Genomic DNA, 25,077 nt, shown 5'->3' with positions numbered 1-25,077 from the left:
GTCATACCAGCACAATTCATTAAAACTTGCAATATTGTCTTTTTAATGAATAATGTAAGTGGTTTTGATGCCACCAGCATATCACGTATATATGTTATTAAATCTGCAAACCAATAATTCTTACTGCTCAAGAGCTTTTCATAAGTAATTACTTAAGCTTGAGTATATTTGGTAAGTGGTATAACTTGTTAACAAAGAGTGAAGAAACTGAAATTGCTTTTCAAAAAAAAAAAATTGTGTGGATGTGTTCGTACACACACACACACACACACACACACACACACACACACACACACACACACACACACACACACACACACACACACACACACAACCACTCAGGTGGTGATGCCAGTGTTCAGAAGAGTAATTTTTTGTTTTTCATGGACTGAGTCATTTGACACTTCGATATTTCAGAGGTTCGCTCAGTGTACGTCATTCTTGAGTACACTGTCTCCACTTACTGAAGATTAGACTTTTGTTTCTTCATCTCTGCTGACTGCCAGAAACCTTATTGTATTAAATTTGGTTTGGAATTACTGTACAAAAATTGGAGATTTGCTTAAATTTGTTATGTATAACTGGTAAACTGAAATATTTGGCAATATAATTTGCTCAAAAATTTTGGAATTAGTCCAGTTCCTTACTGTACTTAAAATCTGACGGATAAGCCCACACTGTGGAGCTGCTACCACCAGTAATGCCAACAGAAACTAGTAAAAAGTGTGTGCACACACTTGGTGGGGAAATTCCCTCACCTGCTCAATCTCCATTGCTGCTTTACAAGTAATCCAGTATTTGTGCACTACAGTTAAATTTGTGTTGATCATTTGCTAACAACAAATGGCCCATAAATGAGCTATTGTTTCGGTCACAGCAAAATCTACTACATTTTATAATTGAAATTGAAAATTAATTTTCCAAGAAATTTGTTCACACTAAGAAAAAACCCCTTCTTTTGCTAATCCTTGTTTTACCTATTAATAGTTTTCTTTGCCAACAGTTTGTGGTTCATGGTTGTGATGAAATTTCTGTACATGTAATTAGCAGTTCTAAAAATTGTGGAATTTCTTTCTGCTTCAGTCTTCCGTCATTGATGGAATTTTGGTCTGTCAGATGCCACTGAATCAAATTCTTACTATAAATGCTTATCAAAATATTTTCTGTTTACTTCCAAAAATATGGCTGCCAATGTGCCAGTTCCTTGTGATACAATATTTTCTTAGACCTTTTTCAAGTGTTTTGTTCTGAAGGTGCATTATTGATCTCATTTTCCAGACAAAACGTTGTAATCAGCTTTGTTCCTTACATGGAAAAAAAAATTGCAGCCTGAACTACATTAATCTTGTTCTTGGCTGCAAAGTATTTCATTATTGTCTGAGCAAAATATTTCCAAAACTATTTAGCTATGAAGCTTCCATTTTAAGTGAATTTCACACTGTTATTAGGAAGCCAAGAAGTATATTCAAATGTTAACGTTTCTTTAATCAGTACCCTTAAAATAAGATTAAAGTATGTGTAACTGACAACACATTCATATTTTGATACTGTGATCTGTGGACACTAAAATCTTATCGATGTCTTGCCTAAGCGGTACAAGGTACTCTTATTCTCTCTAAGGCAGGGTAACTGGAATGAAGGGATCGAGGGAAACATTGCAGACAGATGAGCAAAAGCACCAAACACCCTCCCTCCCCCAACAAATCTTTGCTCAATCTGTCATGTCCTGTCAGATGTTATTCTGTCTGGGTAAAAGCATGTCAAGTGGCACTACAGACAGTGAGTTATATTTAAGTGAAGCTAACACTCTGCGGTGCATCCTCATAAAACATAGGTTATGTAATGGGCCCTTAATGCAGTGGGGTCAGGGATTTTCACTTGCCTTGAGATGACTGGGTGTTTTTTCCTCGTCATTCATGCAAGGGTCAAGATAGGACTGAGAAAAGGTTGGGAATTTGTACGGGTGCTGATAACTGCGCAGCTGAGTGCCTCACAATACTATCATCTGAAATATGCTAATCTCATCCAATAAGCAGCCCCACCATAATGCAGAATTTAAGTGGCTCTCATAGAACATCAGATTTTAACTTTTCATGATTTATTTTCCAACAAGAAGCATGTTTTTAGGCAATAGTAAGGCACTTGTTAAAAAAAAAGTTGAACTTTGTTGTGTAGCGGTACGTAAAACACAGGGTAAATCAAAGAGAATTGGCTGTCTATATTCCTCAAACTAATAAACATATACAATGAATTTTGTTTCTTGATAAATTGGAAACTGTCTTCCCCCTCCCCTGCGCCCCCTTTGCTACTGCCACCGGGTTTAACATGCGTCTCTCCCCCCCCCCCCCCCTTTCAAGAGATGCGTGGCATATATCAATGTGGTATTAAAATTGTTCCCATACAGTAGTGAGCATATTTTGAGTTACAGCTTCTGCAGCTGCTGTTATGCAGTGTCTCAGTTCATTCGTTGTAGTTTGTTAGTAATGGAAGCACGTAAACAGTCTTTTATAAACCCCAATAAGAAATAATCAAATACAGTCAGGTCCGGTGACCTTGGAGGTCAGTAATCTAAGGCTGAATCATTTAGTCCAGTGCAACCTATCCTTTATTCAGTAATCCTTTGATTTAAAAGTCCCTGCACTTGAAGGTGCCATTGTGGTGGTGCCCTATCCTGTTGGTAAATGAAGCCATTCCAATGAGTCTCCAGTTGTGAGAAGACAGTTCTCAAGCACATTGAGATAAGTGTTTCCTGTTACAGTGTTCTTGGCAAAGTACAATAGACCATACACATTTTCCTGTGAAGCTGCACAAAGAAATTTTGGAGAGTCCCTCATGTTGTACAACTTTTATGTGGTTATTCCATGCCCCATGTTTTCACATTGGCGGTTCACCTTTCCATTTAAATGGAATGTTGCCTCGTCACTAAAGACTAAGTGTGTAAGAACTCTCATCTTCCATCTTGCCAAGAATGAAATTAGACTCCGCAGCTGCACGGCGAACGGGTTTCTGTAGACTCCTCATGAAACTGTAGCAGATGCTTTCAACGTCTGTGAGAGGCAATTGGGGGGACAGTGTGGCGATTTGCCTTTGCACAAACAACCTGATTCTTAGAATTGTTCATGTCATTGTCTAATGCCCTGTTCTGTAAGAGGATCCATGCCACATCTAGTACGAAAGTTCTGTTTAACGATTATTACTGACTTGCACTGCACAGAACTTAGAATACCAAACGCTTTGTTGTCCTGACACCAGTTTTGTTAGAACTGAAGTGGTCACACACTGCTGCTACCTAGCAGAAAACAACACAAAACTCGAGAGTTTGCCCTTTACAACAGTAGGTTGTTCATACCTGTATCTCAAATAACATAATAGTTATGATTTTTTAAAATCACATGATTGTTTTTGATATATCCTGTATTTAGAATACTGCTAATATTTCAGTGCACATTGCTTTAGTTTATAAGGCCATCAAAAAGGCAAATTAAGATGAATGTATAAATTTCAGCTTATATAGCATAACTGTTGGGCTTTCAGAGGGAGACTTGTGTGTGACTGTATGATCGCTTCACGGTATACCATATTATTTTAGATGTAATTTAGATCTGTTAACAATTCCTGAATTTTATATATTTTTGACAACTAATTTGTGCACTACGGAAATTTAAATTTGCTGCTGTACAAGTTGGCCTCATAAAATACTGCCAGGAAGTATGGCACTGGCACAGAAACTGCTGGCTTGAAGGGTTAATCCAGTGAGTCACTGTGTTGTGTTTGGCAAGATGTTGGATGCATTAATAAAACAGATCGGGGTACCTAATAAATGCACTACAGTTGAGATGAGATCGCATTTTGCATAAATTCCAATTTAGTTTGTCTAATAAGGAAACAATGTTTTAAATATTCAGTAGGATCAGCAGTCTATTTTCCTGTACATACTTTTTGTTCTAATGTCAAGAGTGGGTTAATTTATTGTAATATTACTAATTTACGTGTTCTGGTTTTACATCATTTTCTTCCGTTGCTCTGGTTGGCCAATTAACAATTCAGGGCACGGTTCACATTTGGGATTAAGATAATTTTATCTCCAGAAAAAAAATATTCACAGAACACAATTTCTCTATTGCTCAACAATCACTTTGCATGTTTGCTTTTCAGTATCAGTATGAATAACATCTAAAAGATAGTCACCACAACAAATGATAAAATTTCACACTGAATATTTAGCACACAAGAGAAAACGGCAAGTAATCCTTTTGGTATCTGTCACATAGTATACGTCATCTTTATTTCTGTGGACCTTGCCCCACCATTTCTATTTGATTAACAGCTGTGCTGTATTAATTTTTTAGCTCTCTTAAATTTCTTATTTATGTTTGTGCCAGAAAGTAAGATTGCAATATACTTTTCATAATATAAGTGAAATGCGGCTTGGGGAGGGGGCTTGGATGACTGACAAATGACAGGAATGTCACAGTGAGCAAACCAACGATTTCTTTTGTAGAAGACTTAAGTTTCTGCTGGAAAGATAACAATTATATTGTGGTCTCGTCAAATGTAAAGACACTTTAAAAGTGATTCAGATTCTTGGTTGGAGAAAAAGGAATGTCATAGTACTTAGAAAGGAAAACACGGATTGCAAGGTAATGTGCAGTTAAGGGAGTAATCTTAACTAGTTCTTGGATACAGGGGCCAGTGTTTTTTAGATCACTTGCATGGAATTTTTCTTCCATTAAATACTTCCATAAATATTTTTGGTAAATATCACTGTTTGCTTGTAAAATACAGTATGTTTATTTGTATATAACATTGTCAGTGCAACTGACAAATCATCTCAGGGCATTGTTTTTGTTTCGGAATTGACACTAGTAGTAAAATGCAATAATTTTAAAAATAATAAAATATTATAAAATAATAAATAATAGTTTTAAAAATAAAGAAGATAGAAAATGTAATTACATTAAACTTGTAAGCAAACACTGACCCACTGACGAGAGAAACTCATCACACCGCCATCATTGGTAATGTGGCTCAGTGGGTAGCCTGTCAAAAACTGAACACACATCAAGCATGAAAACAGTGTTCTGAACTGTGAAAAAAGCAGCAAAATAGAAACAATGAAAGGTGCAATTTCAAGGTGTGAAACATCGAGTGAGTTGCAAGAACCATGGTGACATGGTTATATGGTAACAGTGTTGGACTATAGAATGGGAGATCTGTGTTCAAACCTCCCTCGTGCCATATTTTTCATTATTTGCTGAACTGTGTGTCGGGTCATTGACATGTCTGTTCTCCTTATGTAGTCTTGACAATTGTCATACTATACACTAGTTATAGAATCCGAGTCATGTGGTAAGAATATATTACTGTTGCAAGTAAATGTGACGAATAGTGAGAGCAGGCGAGATGCCACATCGACCTCTCACAGAAGTGTAAAGAACAAGTAAACACACAATGTTACAATGAAGGAATTAAAGAGTAAAAACTTCTAAGATGGAATGCAAGAGGCATAACATATGGTACTTGTGTAGATCGAATGTGTGAAGGTTCCTTAGTTAGATGTCATTGTTGCAAACAGATGTTACACTATGATACACACAGATTTGAAGACAGTAAACACACGTCAGTGATCAGATGGGACAGTTAATAATTTTCTGTGCGGGGGGGAGGGGAGGAGGTCACGAGGGTGATTAGAACCAGCATTTCCCCCTTCGGAGGCAAACACCGTGACCACATAATTACTGTGACGCCATAGTCATTGAAAGTCAAGACCATTCACTATTCCTATTTGACTTCTTTTTTCTACAACTCTGTACAACTTTCTCTAGTCTCCACACGTGATATGTGCTCTCAGGCTGTCCAATGGGCCATTGTACCAATAAATCTGGGCGAAAGTGGGGGGGGGGGGGCGGTGTCATGGGGAGTTTCCTTTGTAAGCATCTGTTTCTGAAAATGTGTATTTTGAAACGGTTGAAATTTTAGAGCCATATATAAATATTTTACGTATACCTAAGAGCTTACAAGGAATTGGTGAGTTTTGACCAATTGCAGATATAATTGAGAAGGAAATTCTTTGCTAACTGGGGCAGCCAGATGATGTGAAATTTGTGTTCAGATCAGTCAAGTTTTATATGTGGATTGGAATTCTGCTTCTTGCAAAAACTTTTGCGAGAATATTTTGTAATAAGTCAAACAACTTTTACTGTGGAGGAGGACACTGTCAACATACATTTGTCTATGTGGGCTACTTTCTTATTTTTCTCCCTACAGAATATGTTCTGTTCTAGAATGTTAAGAGGAGGAGAAAGATCAAAAAGTGTTATACAAATACTGCTGGAATCTCTCATGGGCTAAAAGATTTTTATTGCAGATCATGTAGTACAACAGAATAATTTGACATTTGATCTGTGTCAGATTTCATACCAGCCCATAGCAGATATGCCCCAAGTATTAATTTACTAAAGTAACATTGTGTTTGCATGCAATTATGTAAGAATTCTCATAGAGAGGAATAACAGGAGAAAAGTCTTTGAGAAACAAAAATGAAAAATTTATTTAAAATGGCACTATAAATAAGGCAAGAAGTAAAATTTCAAATCGTGGGAATGCAAGTTGGTTGTAAACTGGAGGCAGACGCTGTGTACCTTGTTACCACACCAATTAGTAAGAACATTTACAGCTAGTGAAGCTGCAGCTGATTGAATCAATAGTTGAAAACGAGTTGTTGACTAATGTTTAAATAAAATATCCTTATTTTCTATCATTTTAACAATTCCATCTGATCTGAAAAAGATCCTGCATAGGGTCTCCAAAAGAGTTGTATTTTCTTTCATGTACATGTGATTAACATGCTGAAGCTCATGAAAAATGGTGGGTCATAAGGTGTGTGCCTTTGATTGTTAGTGTAATGTATGGTGTCCTGTAACTGGTAGTCTTCTCTGTGCAAGTCTGTAAATCTTTGTCGATCTATTTCAAGTGCAATTTACATAATATACATATGTACCTACGTTATTTTACATCTTTGTAATTTGATTGAAAGTGGCTATTTACTTAAAATGATTAAAGAATGTTGCAATCGTCTATGTTTGAGGGTGTATTATTGTGTAATTTCCAGATTGTTAATTCATTCTGATTATTTTAACATTTCAATTTTCTTGTTTTCAGTCGTATGTTCGAAGACTTCAGTCGCGATAGCTTTGAGGAAAGAAGGTAAGTTTTCATGAATACACAAGTTTGTCTATTAATTTTTTTTTTACTCCTGCGTTTATTTGCTGCCCCATGTAAAAATAGCATGAATTCAAGCCCTGCTTCACTTTTTAGTTAATGCTTAACATTTTTTTTCTTCCAGTTCAGGCTGGCTGTGAAATAATTAGGTGTAACTGAACTCCTTGTCAGTAATGCATGCCCCATCTGGTCCCCTTTTTAGAAGAAAATTTGATGAAACAGCCTTTCCTGCAGTGTCCATAACATAGAGTTGTCTTTTGTGGGTAAATTACTCAGTTCACTGTTTCTGTACTATTATTTTCTGTTGTAGTTCATGAGTCATCATCTAACTTTGATTGGACTTGTATAAGCTTCATATTCCTCTATTTGTTTTGTTTTGTTTTACTTTTTTATACCTTGTGTAAGTACGTGTTCTGTTTCCTTTTTATCGGTAATTCTCACCTGTTCAAGATAAGTCTACAGCTAATTGTGTATTTATTTTGTATTAGACCGGGCGCGCGTGGAACGCTCTCTCCTCGCCGCTTTGCACCGTATTAAGACGCAATCATCCGCCTGTCCGTCGCCGTTATAAGCCGGTCCGTAGCGTCGAAGTCCGGTGAAATTTTTCACGCGGGAAGCCTCGGCCGGAATGAAACGGAAGACAATCGCCTGTTGTGTTGCGGCGCGGCGTGACGGTGTAACGGGCAACTCACCTTTGTTCTCTTGTTTCTTTTTGAACATGCTAGATAGATTTCAGATATTCTGTCTTGTTTGATAGATAATTATTGTTGTAGTCTGATACATCCACACCATTACTTTTAAGCATTCTTCTCTTCGTGATTTTTGAAGGAGAATTTTTGAAATAGAATTCTTCTGTTCATTTGTTCAGCAAGTAGGGTGGGCACATTCTTTGCTTCACGATCATGTGCATTACGTGCTGTTGGTATTCAGCAAAATATTATTAACCCTGTTATGAAGCCTCATTCCATAGAAAATTAAACACGGTCCATTTTTTCACTGAAAGAGAAAGTTGCACTTAGACCATTTATCCCCTTTTGACACAGTTGTGTACTTACAACATTGAAAAGAAGTGTATAAGGAAACAGTTAGTCTGTACTTACAAAAGACGTTGAACACATCCGACTTAGAAAGGCTTCCCGCACGGCATGTCGGTCGGAAGCGTTCCGTGGAATTAGCGCGACAGATGTGAACAGGTATGCTGCCGGTTGTGTTCTAGATTCTTTGTAGAATATTTTGATTGGAACAAAACAGGAATCATGACATTGTTTCAGATTTCTTTCATTTCCCAGTATCTTAGTGTTACTTGTGAAAAAAAAAGATAATTGATAGATTTTATAGCTGTGTAGGCTGATAAATATATCCCAGCTTGGGCAAACTGAAGTCAGTCCAGAAGAGGACACACATTGTCATTGCTTACTAAGTGTATCTAGTGTTACAGATTAGCATTCATATAGATTATACATATTTATTAGTAAGTATCCATATTACTTTGATGTGGTTTTCTTTATCGAGGAAAAATAAAACACATGTCTCGGCATTATTTGGAAATCGGCACCTTTTTTCAGCAGCTTACAATATTTGGAATCTTTGTCGATTTAATTATGTAATCTAAGGTGTGTTAGAACCATTTGTAGCTGTTTTAATGTGTGTATGTATTGTTTTACATAAATACATTTTTTCTACAAAGTGATGTCTGATTCTTTTAATATTACCCTTGTGCTCCGAAAATAATTTGAGGGACCTACTGTGATTTCAGTTTTTTTTCTTCTGAAAATGATTCTTGATGCTGATTAGCAATTGATATTTATTATGTGACAAGATAAATTCAGTGGATGTGTGGTTGGCTGCAGTATGTTGCTGTCCAGTTTACAAATGGATTTCCTGCCCAATCATGGGGAACATGCTGCTTGCATGCTCATAAACTAAAGTGTTTTGTTTACACTTCCCCACCTCCTTGACATTGTTGATTTGTGAGTGGATTTGTGTGTCCCTCTCACTCTTACTCCTCATTTCATAGTATGGAATACAGTATATAATGTTACGTATTGGAAACTAAAGAAACACCTTCGTATAACTGAAAATTTTCAAGAGATTTTTAAAAAAAGAAACAAGAATCCCAAACTCAGATTTTTCCCAATTTTTCTCGTTCTATAGTTCAAAGAGTTTCGTATGATATCGAGAATAGCACCAGATGCTGAAGAGGATGATTATAGGTTGTTTCCCTAGGACAAGTAATAGAATGTCCATCTGTCTACAGTGAAATCAGTTTCGAAGAATTTTTAAAAATGTTGTTGACAGTCATCAGTGATTTGTCCAGTTTTGGAAAAGTGTTTTCTTAATGCAGTATGTTACTGTGAGTGGTTATCAAAGTGTAAGAACTCTCTCCTCGTTAGTGCATGCTGCAGCTGATATCTACAAAACTAGTTGCATTCATAAACACGAAGAATGTTGAAGAAAACTATTTGCACAACGTCTGTTATTTACAAGTACAATTATTTCTTAGATGTTAGCATTCTAATAGCCCCTTTAGTTCTGCTTTAATCAATGATAATTTTTGACGTCTTGTTGCATCTATTGTTGACTAGGACATATCCTCATCAATCAGTTTTTTTCTTTGGCATATTGCCGTCCTTGTCATTTTTTTGAGTAAAATGATAAAATATGAGCACCAGTGATGGTTACTATTTTTTTGTATAAATAAGGTGCATTTGTGAGGTGAAGTGCAACTGTCAACTCATTCGTTTTTCTGTTGCTGCTCCCATAGTTTTGATTGTATAAATTTGTACGTAAGAACTTTTTTTATTTATTCCCCCCCGCACAAAATATCCATATTTTTGTGCCCCGTTTCACTGGTTTACTTTGGAAAATGCTTTCTACGGGGACATAAACTTTCAAATGCTGTCAGTTGTTAGTCTTGTTTGCTCCAGGATTTTACTTTTTGGGGAAAATGTCTATCCATTTTCCCCAAATACAGTGATCTGCGACAAATTTGTTGCCATGTTGCCTTTTTTTCTGTAATTGATTTATCAAATTATACACTGTGTAACCCAAAATATATTCCAGCCTTTTTCTTTGTTTATTCGGATTTTTTACATCAGCACGAAAGAACTAGAAGTTACGTTTATCATTATTAATGCTTGAAATAAAACTTGACAATAGTTAATCATTTAACACGATTGCTGGCAAATATGGTCAGGAGGCATAATGTGTATTAGTGCTGGTAGACAGAAGTGCCGCTGTCCTAGCATTTGAAATCAGTTTCTGAAAATATAATGTAACTGGATGGATAAAATATCTACTCACAAAGTAGTGGCAGGAGGTATTACAGTTTGCAAGCTTTTGGCACCAGTAGCTTCTTCTGGCAGAAACGTTGAAGGAGAAAAAAAAAAGGGGTAGGGTTTGGAAAAGTCTCTTGGAACCTTGGGTCACTGCACGTTTACCAAACAGGATGAGAAGAAAAGAGTGACTGTTGGAGACTGCTTTTTAATGACAACTGTCAGAATGTAAGTTCTGTTGTTTGTGAGTAGATTTAATGTGAGCTGATCTATAGTGAGGATGAGATCAACATCAAGGGCATGGGAATCTGAATTGGACCATGTGAAATTTAATTGGGAGACTGTATTTAGGGATTCCAAGAATTTTAACAGGTCAGCCTCACTGTGAGTCCATGTAACAAAGATGTCATAAGTGTATTTAATCCAAACCAAGGGCTTCAGGCTTATGGATCCCAGGAAAGCCCCCCCAATGACCCATGAAAAGGGTGGCATGGGAAGGAGCCATCCTGATTCCCATGGCTGTACCCTCTGTTTTTATGTCTGTTTCTTAAAGATAAAGTAGTAGTTCATAGGTATAAAGTTGATTAAGATGAGCAGGAAGGATATTTGTAATCAGGAGGACACTGACTGAGGAAATGTTCTGCACCAGACCTACCATGTTCATCAGGGATGTTGGTGTTGAGGGAGGTGGCATCAGTGGTGACAAGCAAGGTGGGTATGTGGAGCAAAATGGTCATGGATTTCAGATGATCTAGGAAATGGTTGGTGTTTTTAATATTGGAGGGAAGTCTTTGTACTTTGGGTTGCAGGTGTTGATCAAGTAAGGCAGATATACATTCAGTGGGTGCTTTGAAGCCAGCAGCTATGGGATGGCCAGGGTGATTGGGAGTGTGGATCGTAAGGAGGAGGTAAAAAAGTTGGGTGTCCTTGGTTTGGGTAAGAAATTCTATGGATTGAGATGTTAGACCTTGTGAGGGGCCTGCGGTTTGAAAGCAGATCAGTTTGAGTCACAGGTATGGGATTGTGATGGCAGTAGTATGTAGAGGTGTTGGACAGCTGACGTACACCTCCACTTACGTACTCCTGTTGGTCAAGTACCACATTGGTAGATACTTCGTCCATTGGGAGGATAATGATTGAGCCATCAGCTTTTAGGGAACGAAGAGCATGAGTTCTGCAGAGAACATGTTACGATCATGTTGTAAGCACCTTAGGAAGGCTTCTTAAGCAATACTAAATGTGAGGAATTTTTGGAAGGATTGTAAGGTATGATTTTGAGGTAGTTCTGGTGGATCGAGTTGGGATTGTGATTGTAACTGTTTAGGGCAGGGTTCAGTTTTGCTTGTGGAAAGGTTTTGGGATTTGGTTGCAAACTGATACTTTCATTACTGTTAGTCCTTCACCAAAGTAGCATGATTAAATACAGATTTAGGACTGAAAGTGAGAAGGTTAGATAATACAGATAATTCAAGAGGGGAGAGTGCGGTATAGGAGCGGTTGTGAGAACTGTACTGTTAAGACTGGTTGAGTTATTTGTCTGAGGGGCAGTGGTAAAAGCTGGGGGTTCTTAAGGATATTGCCCAAGTTCAGTTTGTAGGAGAGGAGTTGTGGTTGATGGTGTGGGTGTTTAAGGAGCTGCAGGAGGAGAGGAATGGAAACACCACTGTTGAGGTAATTTAGCAGAAGGTTGTGGATAGCTTTTTGACTTGAAGTGTGTCATGTTGCAGCTTGGAGTTGGCCTGGCAGATGATACTATCCAAAGAAATGAGAGGGGGAAAATTGCAGGATTTTGTAAGAGAGAAGTCTGGTGGAGCGGAAATTGAAGGATGAGGCATGTAGGTCACACATTAGCTGGATAATTGCAAGAGATTGCTGTATTTGAAACTTTAAAAGGGGCTGGTGTAGAGTAGGGTTACATCCTAGAGACAGGGACTTTCACTGCTAGGCCTTTGGGAGTAACTGCAAGGGACAAGCAGGCTTCAAGAAAAAGAAAATGGGACCTTTGTTTTTACAGTGCAAAAGAATGGTTCAGAAAAGAATGAATGTAATATGTGAATAGGTTAAAGGCAAGAAAATTGGAAAAAATTGTATAAAAATCGTGTAAGGGGTTAACAAGAAGTAATTAATGAGTGTGAGAGAAGTTTTCTCCAGACTGGGAAATACCCCGTCTGAAACCTTGACAGTCCTTTTCCTTCACCTCTCTCCCTTCCCCTTCTACTAGAAGTAGTAGCTCCGAAAGCTTGCAACCTGGAATACCTTTTGTGTGTGTTTTCTCCTGCTGCTGCTTGGTGAGTAGATGTTTTTCTCTGTCCAGTTAAATTATATTGTAGCATTTGAGATTATCAGTTTGTTCCACAGTGGAGGGATAGGTTGGGGAAGGTTAAAAAGGTATGATTCAGACACCAGGATGATTGAGTTCCACTTGCACAATTGATCACAGCTGCCATTTTATTTGTTTAATTCTTGAAGGAATAGTTCTGAATATTGCTCTGTTCACTGTATGTCGTGTCATATAGAACCCATGTTAAGTCTTCACTATCAGAAGCATTTACAGCAACTTATTATTGTTTGCCACATGCAAGTCACTTGTTGACAGTACATGTGATATTATAAGAAATTAAGTTTTTGAAACATGCACATCTAACATGGCAGCAAATCTCACAAAAAATTCTTATGTCGGTGGATCAGGTAAATTTTTGTAAAAATGAGCTCTAGCAATTGTGAACATGGAGTTTTATGAACATGTTATTTGCTATAAAGAAAAGTATATTACTTCCAGGTCATATAGACTGGAGCAAAAGTAGCAAGAGAAGTGTATGTCACTGAAAGGCTTAAGCAGATGTTACTTGTTAAGTACACATTGGGGAGTTGTTTCATAATGAGTATACTTAGTTTTGGTGTCCCCTTAAAGTTGGGAGCTTGATTCCTAAATGTGTATTTAAAGAACGTATCATAATCCATTTGTTTGTGTGAAGTGTCTTTGCAGGGAGAGGAGTCGGAGGACGGAGGGGCCAGGTAGAGTGCAGGGCAGATAGTATATGACCGATTTGTAGGTATTGTACTTCTGGTAGAACACAGTTAAAAAAAGTTGTTTGTTGTGAAGTGCAAATCGGCTTTAATAGGTTCATTGTATATTTGGGATGAAATAAAATAAATAAAATATATCTTGTTTGTGTGGAGGCAACTGTTATATGAGTGCCCCTTTTTTAATAAAAACTGCAAAAGAAAGATGTTTTTCCAGTTCAAATCAGTTGCTCCTCTTAAAGTATGTGGCTTTGAAAGTGATTAACTATGGCATGTGTTCAAACCAGTTTCGGAAATATTTTTCCACTGTGGTACCACAAAGAGACAGTTTTTCATGGATTCAGGACCTTCTTGAGATGACTGAAGTTAACACATTTTGTTTAACAAAAGGGAACAAAAAGACTTCAATAGGAGGTGTACTGGATGAATACAGGTAATGAAACATTAACTTCATGTGTTTCTCTGTTAAATTGAAACTGGCACTGTCATAGTGAAGAATGTTGTAATGTTTTAGATTGTTTTACCTTATTCAGCATTGACTGTTCTTTGGTCCTCTAAAGCAGTGCTTGTGTTGTCATATGCAAACAAACAAGTGATCATTTTCTTGAAAGTGTTTGATGATCGTATCATATTTGTTCATTTTGGGTCGCCTTGAAACCTCCAGTTCTGTGCTGCTTAGTTTCCAGCTCATATGAATGATCAAAGTTCTGTCAACTGTTGTGATACAGTATACAAGTTAACTTCTTCGGTCAGACTGTATGGCATTCAGTCGGGAACAGATCTTTCTCACAGCTGAATGTTCTGGCAAAATTGAATGTACTATAGCCTTCATGCTAAGTCATATTGCAATAGTCTTTCTAAGTCTGTTGCACACAGTGTAAGTGCTTTTAGGGACAACAGATTTTGGTTTATGTTCACAAAATTCAATGGTGACTGAAGCACAGCCACATCAAAATTCTGTAAAAAGTCTTAATGTGAATGTGATGACTTATCTACTCCACAATTTTGTAAGCTGCCATTGTTTTAACGGCAGCAGCTTAAAAAAAACTATCCTTATATTAAGGTACTGTATTTATTCACATTTATGTTAATTTAACATCAAATAGATTAAAACCTTTTTTAATGCTAGAATTGCGTGACTCTCACAGTGGTTACGCGGTGATCTGCTTATAGGGACACTATGGAGAAGTAGCTTAAGTAACCTTGTGTCTGAGCTTATCTTATGTAGCTTGCTTACAAGATTAAAGTCTGTTAATCTACATGGATACTGCACAAATCACACTCAACTGCCTAGCAGAGGCTTCATCAAACCATGTTCACAATAACACTCTTCCAATCTCGAACAGTGCACAGGAAAAACAAACATCTCTCTCTTTCTGTGTGTGCTCTGATTTCCCTTATTATATTATTATGATAATTTCGCCCTATGTAGTCAGTTTCAACAAAATATTTTCGCATTTGGAGGAGAAAGTTGATGATTGAAGTTTTGTGAGAAGATTCTGCTGCAACAAACACCTTTGTTTTAATAATGTCTACCCCAAATCCTGTATCACATCTGTGACACTGTGTCCCCTATTTCTTGATTATACAAAGCGTGCTGATGTTTGACCTTTCTTGACGTACTCCATTAATACTATCTGGTAAGAATACTATACTGCACAGCAGTACTCCAAAATGGGGACGGACATGCATAGCGTAGGCAGTCTCTTTAGTAGATCTGTTGCATCTTCTAAGTGTTCTGTCAATAAAACAGCCTTTGGCGTGCATTCCCCAAAATATTCTCCATGTGTTTTTTAAAATTTAAGTTGTTCACAATTGTAACTCCTAGTTATTTAGTTGACAATGTAATGTAATTGGATAGATAAAAAAAACTACTCATCAAGTGGCGGCAGGAGTACACACACACAAGGTTTAATTTACACAAGCTTTCAGATCCAATGGCTCTCCTCCTATCAGTAGAGTTGGAGGGGAAGGAAGGGGGTCAAGGCAAAGGACTGGAGAGGTTTAGGAAAAGGGGTACAGTTCCTTCAAGCCTCTTCCTTCCCCTTGAACTCTTCTGCCAGAGGAAGGGGCCACTGGATATGAAAGTTTGCTTAAGTTAAACCTTTTTGTTAGTGTGTGTTCTGCCGCTGGTTGGTGCTTTTTTTAAAAAAAAAAATCCGGTTACATTATATTGTTAAAAATAGATATTTTCTTTCTTTATAGGTATGTAGTTGAATTTAGGGCCTTTAAATCGATTGATTTATTGTGTAACTGAAGCTGGACCAGATTCCGTTTAGCACTCGTGTGGACGACTTCATGCTTTTCATTATTTAGGGTTTATTGCCAGTTTAGTTTTCTCACTATACAGATGTCTTTCCTAAACCATTTACTGTTTGTTTTGATTTACTGGCAACTTTTATAGATGTTAAATGACAGCAGACAATATTAGCAGCCATCTTAGGTGGTTTACAGATGATTCTAAGTCTTTTATGTGGAAAAGGAGCTGCGGCTGGTGTATAACACTACCTTGGAGAACACCAGAAATCACTTCTGTCTTATTTGATCACTTTCTGTCAATTGTTACATACTGTTATCCGTCTAAAAGGAAATCATGAATCCAGCCACATAACAGACAGTATTCCGTAAGCATGCAATTTGACTACAAGCTGTTTGTGACGTACAGTGTCGAAAGCCTTCTGGAAATGTAGACATACAGAATCAATGTGAAATCCCTTGTCAGTAGCACTAAACACATTGTGTGAGTAAAGAGCTAGCTTCGTTTGACAGGAACATTGTTTTCTAACTCGGTATTGACAGTGTGTCAATAGACCATTCTCTTCGAGGTAATTCATCATATTCAAACACTGTATATGTTCATAATCCTGTTACATATGGACATTAATGATATGATCCTGTAATTAAGTGGATTAGTTCCACTGTTTCTTGAATATTGGTGTCACCTGTGCAACTTTCCAGTCGTTGGGTACGGTTCCTTCATCGAGCAAGCAGTTGTATGTGGCTGTTAAGTATGGAACTTTTGCATCAGCATACTCTGAAAGTAATCTACTTGGGATACAGTCTGGACCAGAGGACTTACTTTTATTAAGTAATTTCAGTTGCTTCACTACTCTAAGGATATCTACATCTAAGTTCCTCATGTTGGCAGCTGTTCTTGATTTGAAGTCTGTAATATTCACATCGTCTTTGGTGAAGGAATTTTGGAACACTGTGTTTAGTAACTTGTCTTTAGTACTTCCATTGCTATTTTTTCCGGGGAGTGTATGTAATCACATATATCTCTGAAGATTGTGAATAATATTATTTAGACACATTCTTTACTGCACCAGCAGTTGAATTGTATGCACCAAATAGTATTTGTACCTCAAAACAGTTATGCTCAAAATGTAATTGCATAATCTGATTCAGAAATTCTTTATCTGTTGATTGTTTTGTTTGGCCAATCAAGGATCTGTGTTAACCCAAATATCAATGAGTGCAAATATCTCTGGCTGGCATTAATAATTCTCAACTATAGTAAATTATTATCTGTGTAATTTGTGATCACTTTAGTCACTTCCTAAGTAAGAAAACTAATTACTCTACCACATCCCTATACTTCCAAAATATTTCAGTATTCCCAGTTAATACTGATCTTGTGTAATATTTATGATTCAGAGATTAACAAGTTCCTTTCATTTGGTTTAGTAATAGATTTTAAATTTTCACACAGTAAAAATGCTTCTGAGAATTGTTTTTTAAACACATCCTTTGCAAATATTTTTGATTCAGTATCTTCTGAAATAAATAATTACATAAACACTTTCAGCATCTTTCCTGAAGACACAACTTTTATTACAGAACACTATGTACATACTACAGCCATGTAAAGGCAAGCATGGCTCTTTCTGAACGGAACACGTTTTATTTTTTGCATATGTTGTTGCTGCAATTATTAACAACAGAAAAAAAAGCCTTGTATCATCACATATTTGTAGTGTATGCTTACAAATACTTTGCAAACGAGCCTGTCAGTTCCTTTGAAGTACCCTTGGTTTCATTCATTGCTTCTCGTGTTCAGTGAAATGAAAAGAGGTGTTTTCTTAGAGCCATGTAAACAGTCTTGAATATATCGTAGTATATTTCCATGTGAAGGACGCTTGGATTTGTTCTGCAGGTGTATAATCCCTTTTCAGCTGAAGGCAAACTGCTAAATAGCTACAATTTCTGTCTGAACTTTTTTCCTCAGGCACATCCAGAAACTGTGTAGAATGGTAATTCCAGCCCACTTTTATGTTAACATAATTACCAATGTCCTGTTATTTACTCTTAATGAAACGTTGCTGGACGGAACAAGAAAAGTATAATGGAGATAAAATGACACTGGCCAGGTGTTGGCTTTCAAGTAATGTTTACAAATATTACACAATAAACTCTCTTTAGATGTGGCCTTCGTAGTTCTGAATTAGAAGAAGATTCGTCCCACTTGTACTTTGCCTCATAATGATGCCAGCCTAACAGTATCTATACTGCATGTAGTGTTGTTCATAATTCTCTAACAAGGTGTTAGTTTTGCAAAAAGTTTTAAGTATAAGGGATGAAAACAAGTGCCTCGTCCAGAAAATGCAGGGTGTTTCATGTATCTGATGACTGCCTGCTCGGGGTATTGCAGGCTGGCTATGGAAGCTGCGCCTGCTGGTGGAATGGATCCTGAGGGACCACAATATTCCCCCCCCCTCCCCCCCCCCCTTTTTCTTGGTTTTACCTTGAAGGTCGTACAGACATATGGGCCTTGTCGTCCAGTGTCATTCGAGCAGTGAAACAGGCATCATGAGTGGGAACAGTGAAGTTTACGAATGTAACAATGACAAGATTGAATTATTCAATTCCACAACTAGTGTTTATTTATAATTCGTGTGTGTACAGTGTCTACTTGTACTGTTCAGAGATTGTTTGATAGTTTCTAGGTGTTAGAGTTCAGAGTTGTGATGCAGTTCACAAATTAGTGAACAAATTTCATGAAACGTGAAGTGTTAAAGACAAGAAGCGTAAATGACTGTACATTGCGCACAGGAACTCATATTTTGACATTGCACGCCGCCTGGAAAATTCTTCTTTAAAAAAGTCTCTTGCACATCTTTTGCAGCAAACACAAATATTGTGCACCTCTGTATAACGAGGGGCTCAGCTGCTATAAAGTATCAGTAGTACAAGAACTTCGACCTGATTATCCTGTGCACAGAATTAAATTTTGCGAATGGATTTTAAAATGAGTGCATGACTATGAAATGCATCCTTACCGCATTCTGTTTTCAGATGAAGCTTGGTTCCATTTACATGGTTATGTTAATTCCCAAAATTGTCGACAATGGGGAACAGATAGACCTATTGCGCTTCATGAGGAACCCCTAATCAGAAAACAGGGTTGTGGTGTGCAGTTAGTGGTGACAATAATAGGCCCAACTTGTTTTAGTGACACAAGTGAAAAAATGTGCAAAACATTTTGCAGCCGTTCTTTAGTGAACTGAGTGAAAGAGAATGAAGCTTCACATTTTGTTTTTCAACTGGATCTGGCAAGGGGTCATACAGTCAATGTTTCTTTGCATGCAATTCATGATGATGTGTTCGATGAAAGAGTGATTAGTAATAACGTTTTGTCCACTAGAAGTCCTGATTTAACACTGCGATTTTTATTTATGGGGTGCACTGAAGGACAACTTACTTAAAATTAAGAGAAGAACAATACGCCTTTCGTTTCTTGAATTACTGGGTTTTATCTCCAACAGACGGTCACACTCGATGCGTCCATTCACATTCTTGTCCATCACGAATCATGGTTGTAACAATCATGGTATCTTATAAACGATTCAAGATATTGAAATGAGGTTCTTTGCAAATGATAAAATGCAATGAGGCCCAAATGTTGGATGTTAAATACTTCAAACTATTTTATTCGTAATGAGCATATGCTAACCTAAAATTGCTTTCATAGGTACCAGTGTCAGTTTTTTTTAGGAGGAATGTGAAAATTCATAGCCACACAAATTACAAATTAATTTAAAATCACAAGCTATTACCACTCTTCTTTCTTCAACAGCAATCATGCATTCCGTATTTTTACAGCTAACAAATGAACATTAAAACTTTATAATCTAGCTCAGAAGTTCCAAATCAATAAATCTGAACCTAGTGGGATCCATATCAACATCACTCACACACCTGTACAACTGTCCTGTCTCAAGTTTCGATGCTGAAGCTGAGAGCTTATGTTATTCATTTCCAGCTGCTTCCTATTTTTGTTGGTAAACCAGTTTCCATGAAACCTCCATTTCCTAGACACACTTTTTTCCACTACCCATTATGCATAAATCTTGGACCGATGACCTCCCTGTCTGGTCTCCTCCCCCAAAACGACCCAACCCATAAATCTTGACTACCACGTAAAGGTTTGCGAATTCACCTTCCACCTACTAATATGTGTTAGTATATTCAAAATGTAAATGAACCACATGCAAGAAAATTTTCAGGCAAAGATGTAGATGTCAGCCAGAAATACAGATGTCAGCCAAAGATACTGAAAGAAAATAATCTTCACACTGATAAAAATTCCACTGAAGCAAGCAGTTTTCCAAATGTCGCAGAAGGTGGGAGTGGCCGCCAGTACAGAGTTAATCATTTTAACAATTTAAAGGCATTTTTAAAGCTGCATCTATGGTAAAATTCTCACACAGTACAGATTAAACTGTGTAGATCAAGAAAACAATATTTTTGAAAAATCTTTTTTTCCCCCCCTAAATCCATTACATCCCCGCTTAAGTGAGAATCTTCAGAACACATTTATCTATAGTGAAGACAAGGATCAGGAGACTAGTGAATCTTAAGTATGTGGTTACATGTTAAGATCAGATTAGTGCACAGAAAAGTGATGCATCACTACGTCACTATACAAATGTTTGTTCATGTCCTGAGGTGCCACATCATGCTGACAAGCACCCTTCAGCTCACCCATAGGTGAGCAAGTATATGACCTATTGCACGTGTTCTGCACAAGCATGATCCATTTAGCCACCCTTGCCCATGGTTGCCTAGCCGGTGCAGTACAATCACATAGGCTATCGGCAGGCTGGTACTTGAACTGAAATAATAAAATCTGTAGGACCAAATGAACCATCTCGTAGCTATTTTGAGTCTTGTTAAAAGCTGTACACAGAGATATGTTAATGATTTTCATAGTCATTGAATCAAATTTAATGAATATTTGTGACTAAAAGTTGCGTGATTGGATAAAGAGGGAATAAAATACATCATGAACATGTAGTTTAAAGGTGTGAAATTCTCCCTGTAGAGTTGGTATTTGTTGTTGCAGAGGATTTCTCGAGGAAGCTGGTGAGCACTAAGAATATTGGTGTGGACATACTACACATGAAAACTTTTTCAGCAAAGTGGAAAATCACGACACACTTTTATTTAGTCCAAATATGGCAACATACACTACCTGACTTGGCTTTGAAATTGTCAGCTCTGTGGCTTTTTATTTTCTGTATAGACAAGCTGTGAGTAAAATTATTTGAATGTTGGTAGAACATTTATATGTGCACTCGATTAACAGGTAGAGAAGATGGAGTAAAGTAACCGTATGTTAATAAACCATAGAAAATTGCATACAAGACACCCGGTGTTTCCAAAAAAATGCTGCTAGCTACGAAATCGGTGTTGTAAATGACATCTAGTCATAGATCAGTCATGCACAAAATGTATTTTGTTGAAAACAGCCAGCCATAAATCTACTGTGCAGTGGCTGTCCACTATCTGCAAAAGGATGGTCATTTGTGTAGTTAGCCCCAATTAATTAATTATTATCCATATGTTTTGGCATTTTCTTCAATGGGGTGCAAGAAATTAATGTGTGGGGATAGTATGTGTGAGAGATGGAGACAGCAGGTATATACTGGTAGCTTACAATTTGCCCATGCCATAAACCACTGTTAGATACTAAAGTAGTTTTTGGTGCTGCACATGGAGAATGATGTTTCAATTAAATCTCATTGGGGTGTATGATGCAGTTATTATTAAACCTTTATCAGCTAGGGAATTGCTTGTAAAACATTTTTTGAATATAGCTAATTTTGTGAGGAAGGATGTAATGTATGCCAACTTCACATCATTATAGTTGTTACCTGTGTTTCTTAAGGATTAGTTTGATGCCTTATTACTGCTGTCAGTCCAACAGTATTCAACTTGACTTTTCAGTGTGAGAAATGCCGAGTTCGTTGGAATTTTACCCAGTCAAACTTCATTCATGAGAAAATTTAAAAAAGGAAGAAAAAGAAATTTTGCATCAAAAAGCCTACTCGAAAATGTAATAGCTTTAATAATGGGTAATTTAAACTATCAGCTGCTCCGAAAATACTTCAGTAGCAGCAAGAAAATTATTATTATTATTATTATTGTTATTGTTTTACATTTTCCCAATAACATAACATGTCTGACAGGTAGTAAAGTAAGTACTAAATGTAACCTGAAATCAGCTCTCTTAGACAACACCCATTCCATGGCTGAATTTTTGTTTAAAAACTGAAAGCCTTTAAATTTTTTTTTTTTTTCTCCATGAGTAGCACAAAAAAATCCATGTTTATTCATGTTAACATACCCGGAAATTATAAGAAGAAGAAATACGCTGGGAAAATTTCAGAAGTCACATTATATAATACCTTGTAAAGTGACTGACTCCACATCATAAAAGAATCGTTTAAATTATGTATGGCACATGTGAATAACTGAAGTTCAAACACTGGTGAATATTTTTTTCCCCCCCTCAGTGTGTTGTATAATTTTAAGTAGAGCAAGGGGGCAGATAATATAGCAAATTTCCCTCATTGCTCCATGTCACGCAGTTAAGAATTACTTAATGGTAGAATTGAAGTTGCCTGATTCTGGAAGATCATGAGACATTCCTGCATTATTTGTATTTCAGTAATTTTGATAAGCAAACATTTTATATATTCGTCAAGCATATGACTATTTATTGTTGTGTGGAATCACTGCTTATGATCATTTTCTGTTGTCAGAAGTTTCTGAACCAAGTAGTAGTATTAATAATGGTGAATCATGAACTTCTTAGAACACTCTGAAGTCATTGTTGAGTTAATGTTGCAGCAAACCTCAACTACATCCTTGATAAAATGTTGCAAACTTCTCCATTTTCATATATCCATATTGCGATGAAACAGAATTTACTTTGCAATGAAACATTTTTATTTATTCTGAGAGGCATGGAAAATTTGGAACAATATAAGCAGCCCTTTCAGAAAAACTGAAAAGGCACGAAATGCGGTGTTCAGCATCTTGTCGCCCAGTTCCAGTACTCCATAAAGTTGCACATGTGTAAAAATGTGGAAGTAGATTATAACAGTGATGTCCTATCTTGGGATTGTGATGCCAGCAAGTGTTGCATTGTCAGTGGTATCTCAATACTGCTCATGAGTTACATGAATGTGATTTTCTGAGAAATCCTTTATACACTTGATTCTCCTGTCCTTGTCTTCACATCCCTAATGTGAACTGACAGACGAACTTCAGAAATGACAGATTTCCTTGATGTCTGTATGCTGCAGCCTTCAGTAGCAGGTGATTAAGGGTTTAGTGTCCCATCGACAAAGATGCCATTAGAGACATAACATTAGCTCAGATTCGGGGGGGGGGGGGGGGGGGGGGGTCATATCCTGTCACAGGAATCGTCACAATATTTGCCTAAAGCATTTTAAGGAAATCAAGGAAAATCTTTATCTGGATGGACAGATAATGGACTTCTGAATAAGAGTCCATCTTATTACTACACCAAGTCTCTTTGATTTTTTAAATGTAATTACGTATAAATCTTCATTATAAGTGGCACAGCATAAATATTTTTTTTTTAAAGGAATGCAGTTTTTGGTATGGAAATTTTGTTTGGACAGAATGAAAAATGGATACAAATAGAGTGTGGTAGAATTGTGTGTGATGACCTCAAGCACCAGTACAGCAAATGATGATATGTTTGAGTTTCATATCAAGTGAACATCATTCTTAAGGTGAAGTTGGTCATATCTTGTAAGTATCTCGGTGCCTCCTAAGAGCATCCCTAACATGTTTTATCAGCATTTGTGTCACGATATAGAGCTTTACTCTCCTTTTTCTGCTCTTAAAAATAGTGACTCATGAGATGAGCCATTTTACAGTGAAGAGTTGAAGAAACTGGTACATCTGCCTAATATGATGTAGAGCCCCTGCGAGCACACAGAAGAACCACAACACAATGTTGCATGGACTTCGCTAATGTCTGGAAAGAGTGCCGGAGGGAATTGACACCAAGAATCGTGCAGGGCTGTCCATAAATCCATAAGGGTAAGAGGGGATGGAAATCTCTTGTGAAGCAAGGCATCACAGAGATATGCTCAATAATGTTCATGTCTGGGGAGTTTGGTGGCCAGCGGAAATGTTGAAACTCAGAAGTGTGTTCCTGGAGCCACTCTGTAGCAATTCAGGGTATGTAGAGTACAGTGGTGTAAACAGAAAAACCTCAGGGAGGGGGCATTATAGACATCTTGAGCTACTTTTACAATAATAAAAAGTAATCAAGTCATAGGCAAAGTTTAAGAAAGTTTTAACTAAAGTTGATTATACATGTATACAAAACAATGCCATCTTAAGACATAAAAAAGTTACAATTGTGGTTCTCTTCCTTAATGATGAATTCTGTGTGCCTATTCTTCCTGGCAAATTGGTTAATTTGGTTATCTATGTGCCAGGCAGAAATGTATAAAATACGATGACGTGGATGCACGTGCTTATTAGGAAAGTACAATTACTCAATAACTGTATTCAGTCGAGGCGACTGACGAAAGGAACAAACGAATGAATAGCTTGCGGTCTGATTGGCGGGTGGCAATGCGGGCAGCCCCACAAAGTTGGGGCGGTTGCGCCCCCCCCCCCCCCCCCCCCTTATGTATCCGCCATTGGTGGTATGTCATATTGTCCTGCTGGAATTGGCAAAGTCCATTGGAATGCAGAATTGATACAGGTGATCAGACAGGATGCTTACGTACGTGTCACATGTCGGAGTCATATCTGGTTGTTTCCAGGCTTCCATATCACAGCAACTGCACGCACCCCCCCACCATTACTGAGCCTACACCAGCTTGAACAGTCACCTTCTGACATGCAGGGTCCATGGATTCATGAGGCTGTCTCCATACACAAACATGTCCATCTGCTTGATACAATTTGAAATGAGACTCATCCAATCAGGCAATATGTTTCCAGTCATCAACAGTCCATTGTTGGTGTTGACGGGCCCAGGTGAGGTGTAAAGCTTTGTGTCGCGCAGTCATCAAAGGAACGGGGGTGGGTCTTTGGCTCTTGAAAGCCCATTCGATGTTTCGTTGGTCCCATTCTTGCAGGATCTTTTTCCAGCTGCAGCGATGTTTGAGGTTTGATGTTTTACCAAATTCCTGATATTAATGGTACACTTGTGTGAAATGGTCATACGGGAAAATACCCACTTCATCACTACCTCAGAGATGTGTCCCACCACTCGTGC

General features: G+C 37.4%; 1 protein-coding gene across 8 annotated transcripts in view; it reads left to right on the top strand.

Moving 5' to 3' along the window:
* Positions 1-13,553, top strand: part of LOC126336520 (RNA-binding protein lark) — a 46,063-nt gene extending 32,510 nt beyond the window's left edge. For 4 of the 8 annotated variants that reach the window (XM_050000307.1, XM_050000305.1, XM_050000306.1 and 1 more), the window contains 2 exons: positions 7,162-7,206; positions 7,710-8,911. In XM_050000307.1, the coding sequence (XP_049856264.1) occupies positions 7,162-7,206; positions 7,710-7,758 (94 nt within the window). In that variant the 3' untranslated portion in view covers positions 7,759-8,911. Of the gene's footprint in view, positions 1-7,161; positions 7,207-7,345; positions 8,912-13,471 lie in introns of those variants that run through there. The other 4 variants (XM_050000301.1, XM_050000302.1, XM_050000309.1 and 1 more) reach the window with 2 other exon arrangements.
* Positions 13,554-25,077: the final 11,524 nt, after the last annotated feature.

This window comes from Schistocerca gregaria, chromosome 2, assembly GCF_023897955.1.
Source record: "Schistocerca gregaria isolate iqSchGreg1 chromosome 2, iqSchGreg1.2, whole genome shotgun sequence".
Taxonomy (NCBI): domain Eukaryota; kingdom Metazoa; phylum Arthropoda; class Insecta; order Orthoptera; family Acrididae; genus Schistocerca; species Schistocerca gregaria.
The sequence above is the reverse complement of the archived record's forward strand: the minus strand, read 5'-3'. Positions and strand labels throughout refer to the sequence as shown.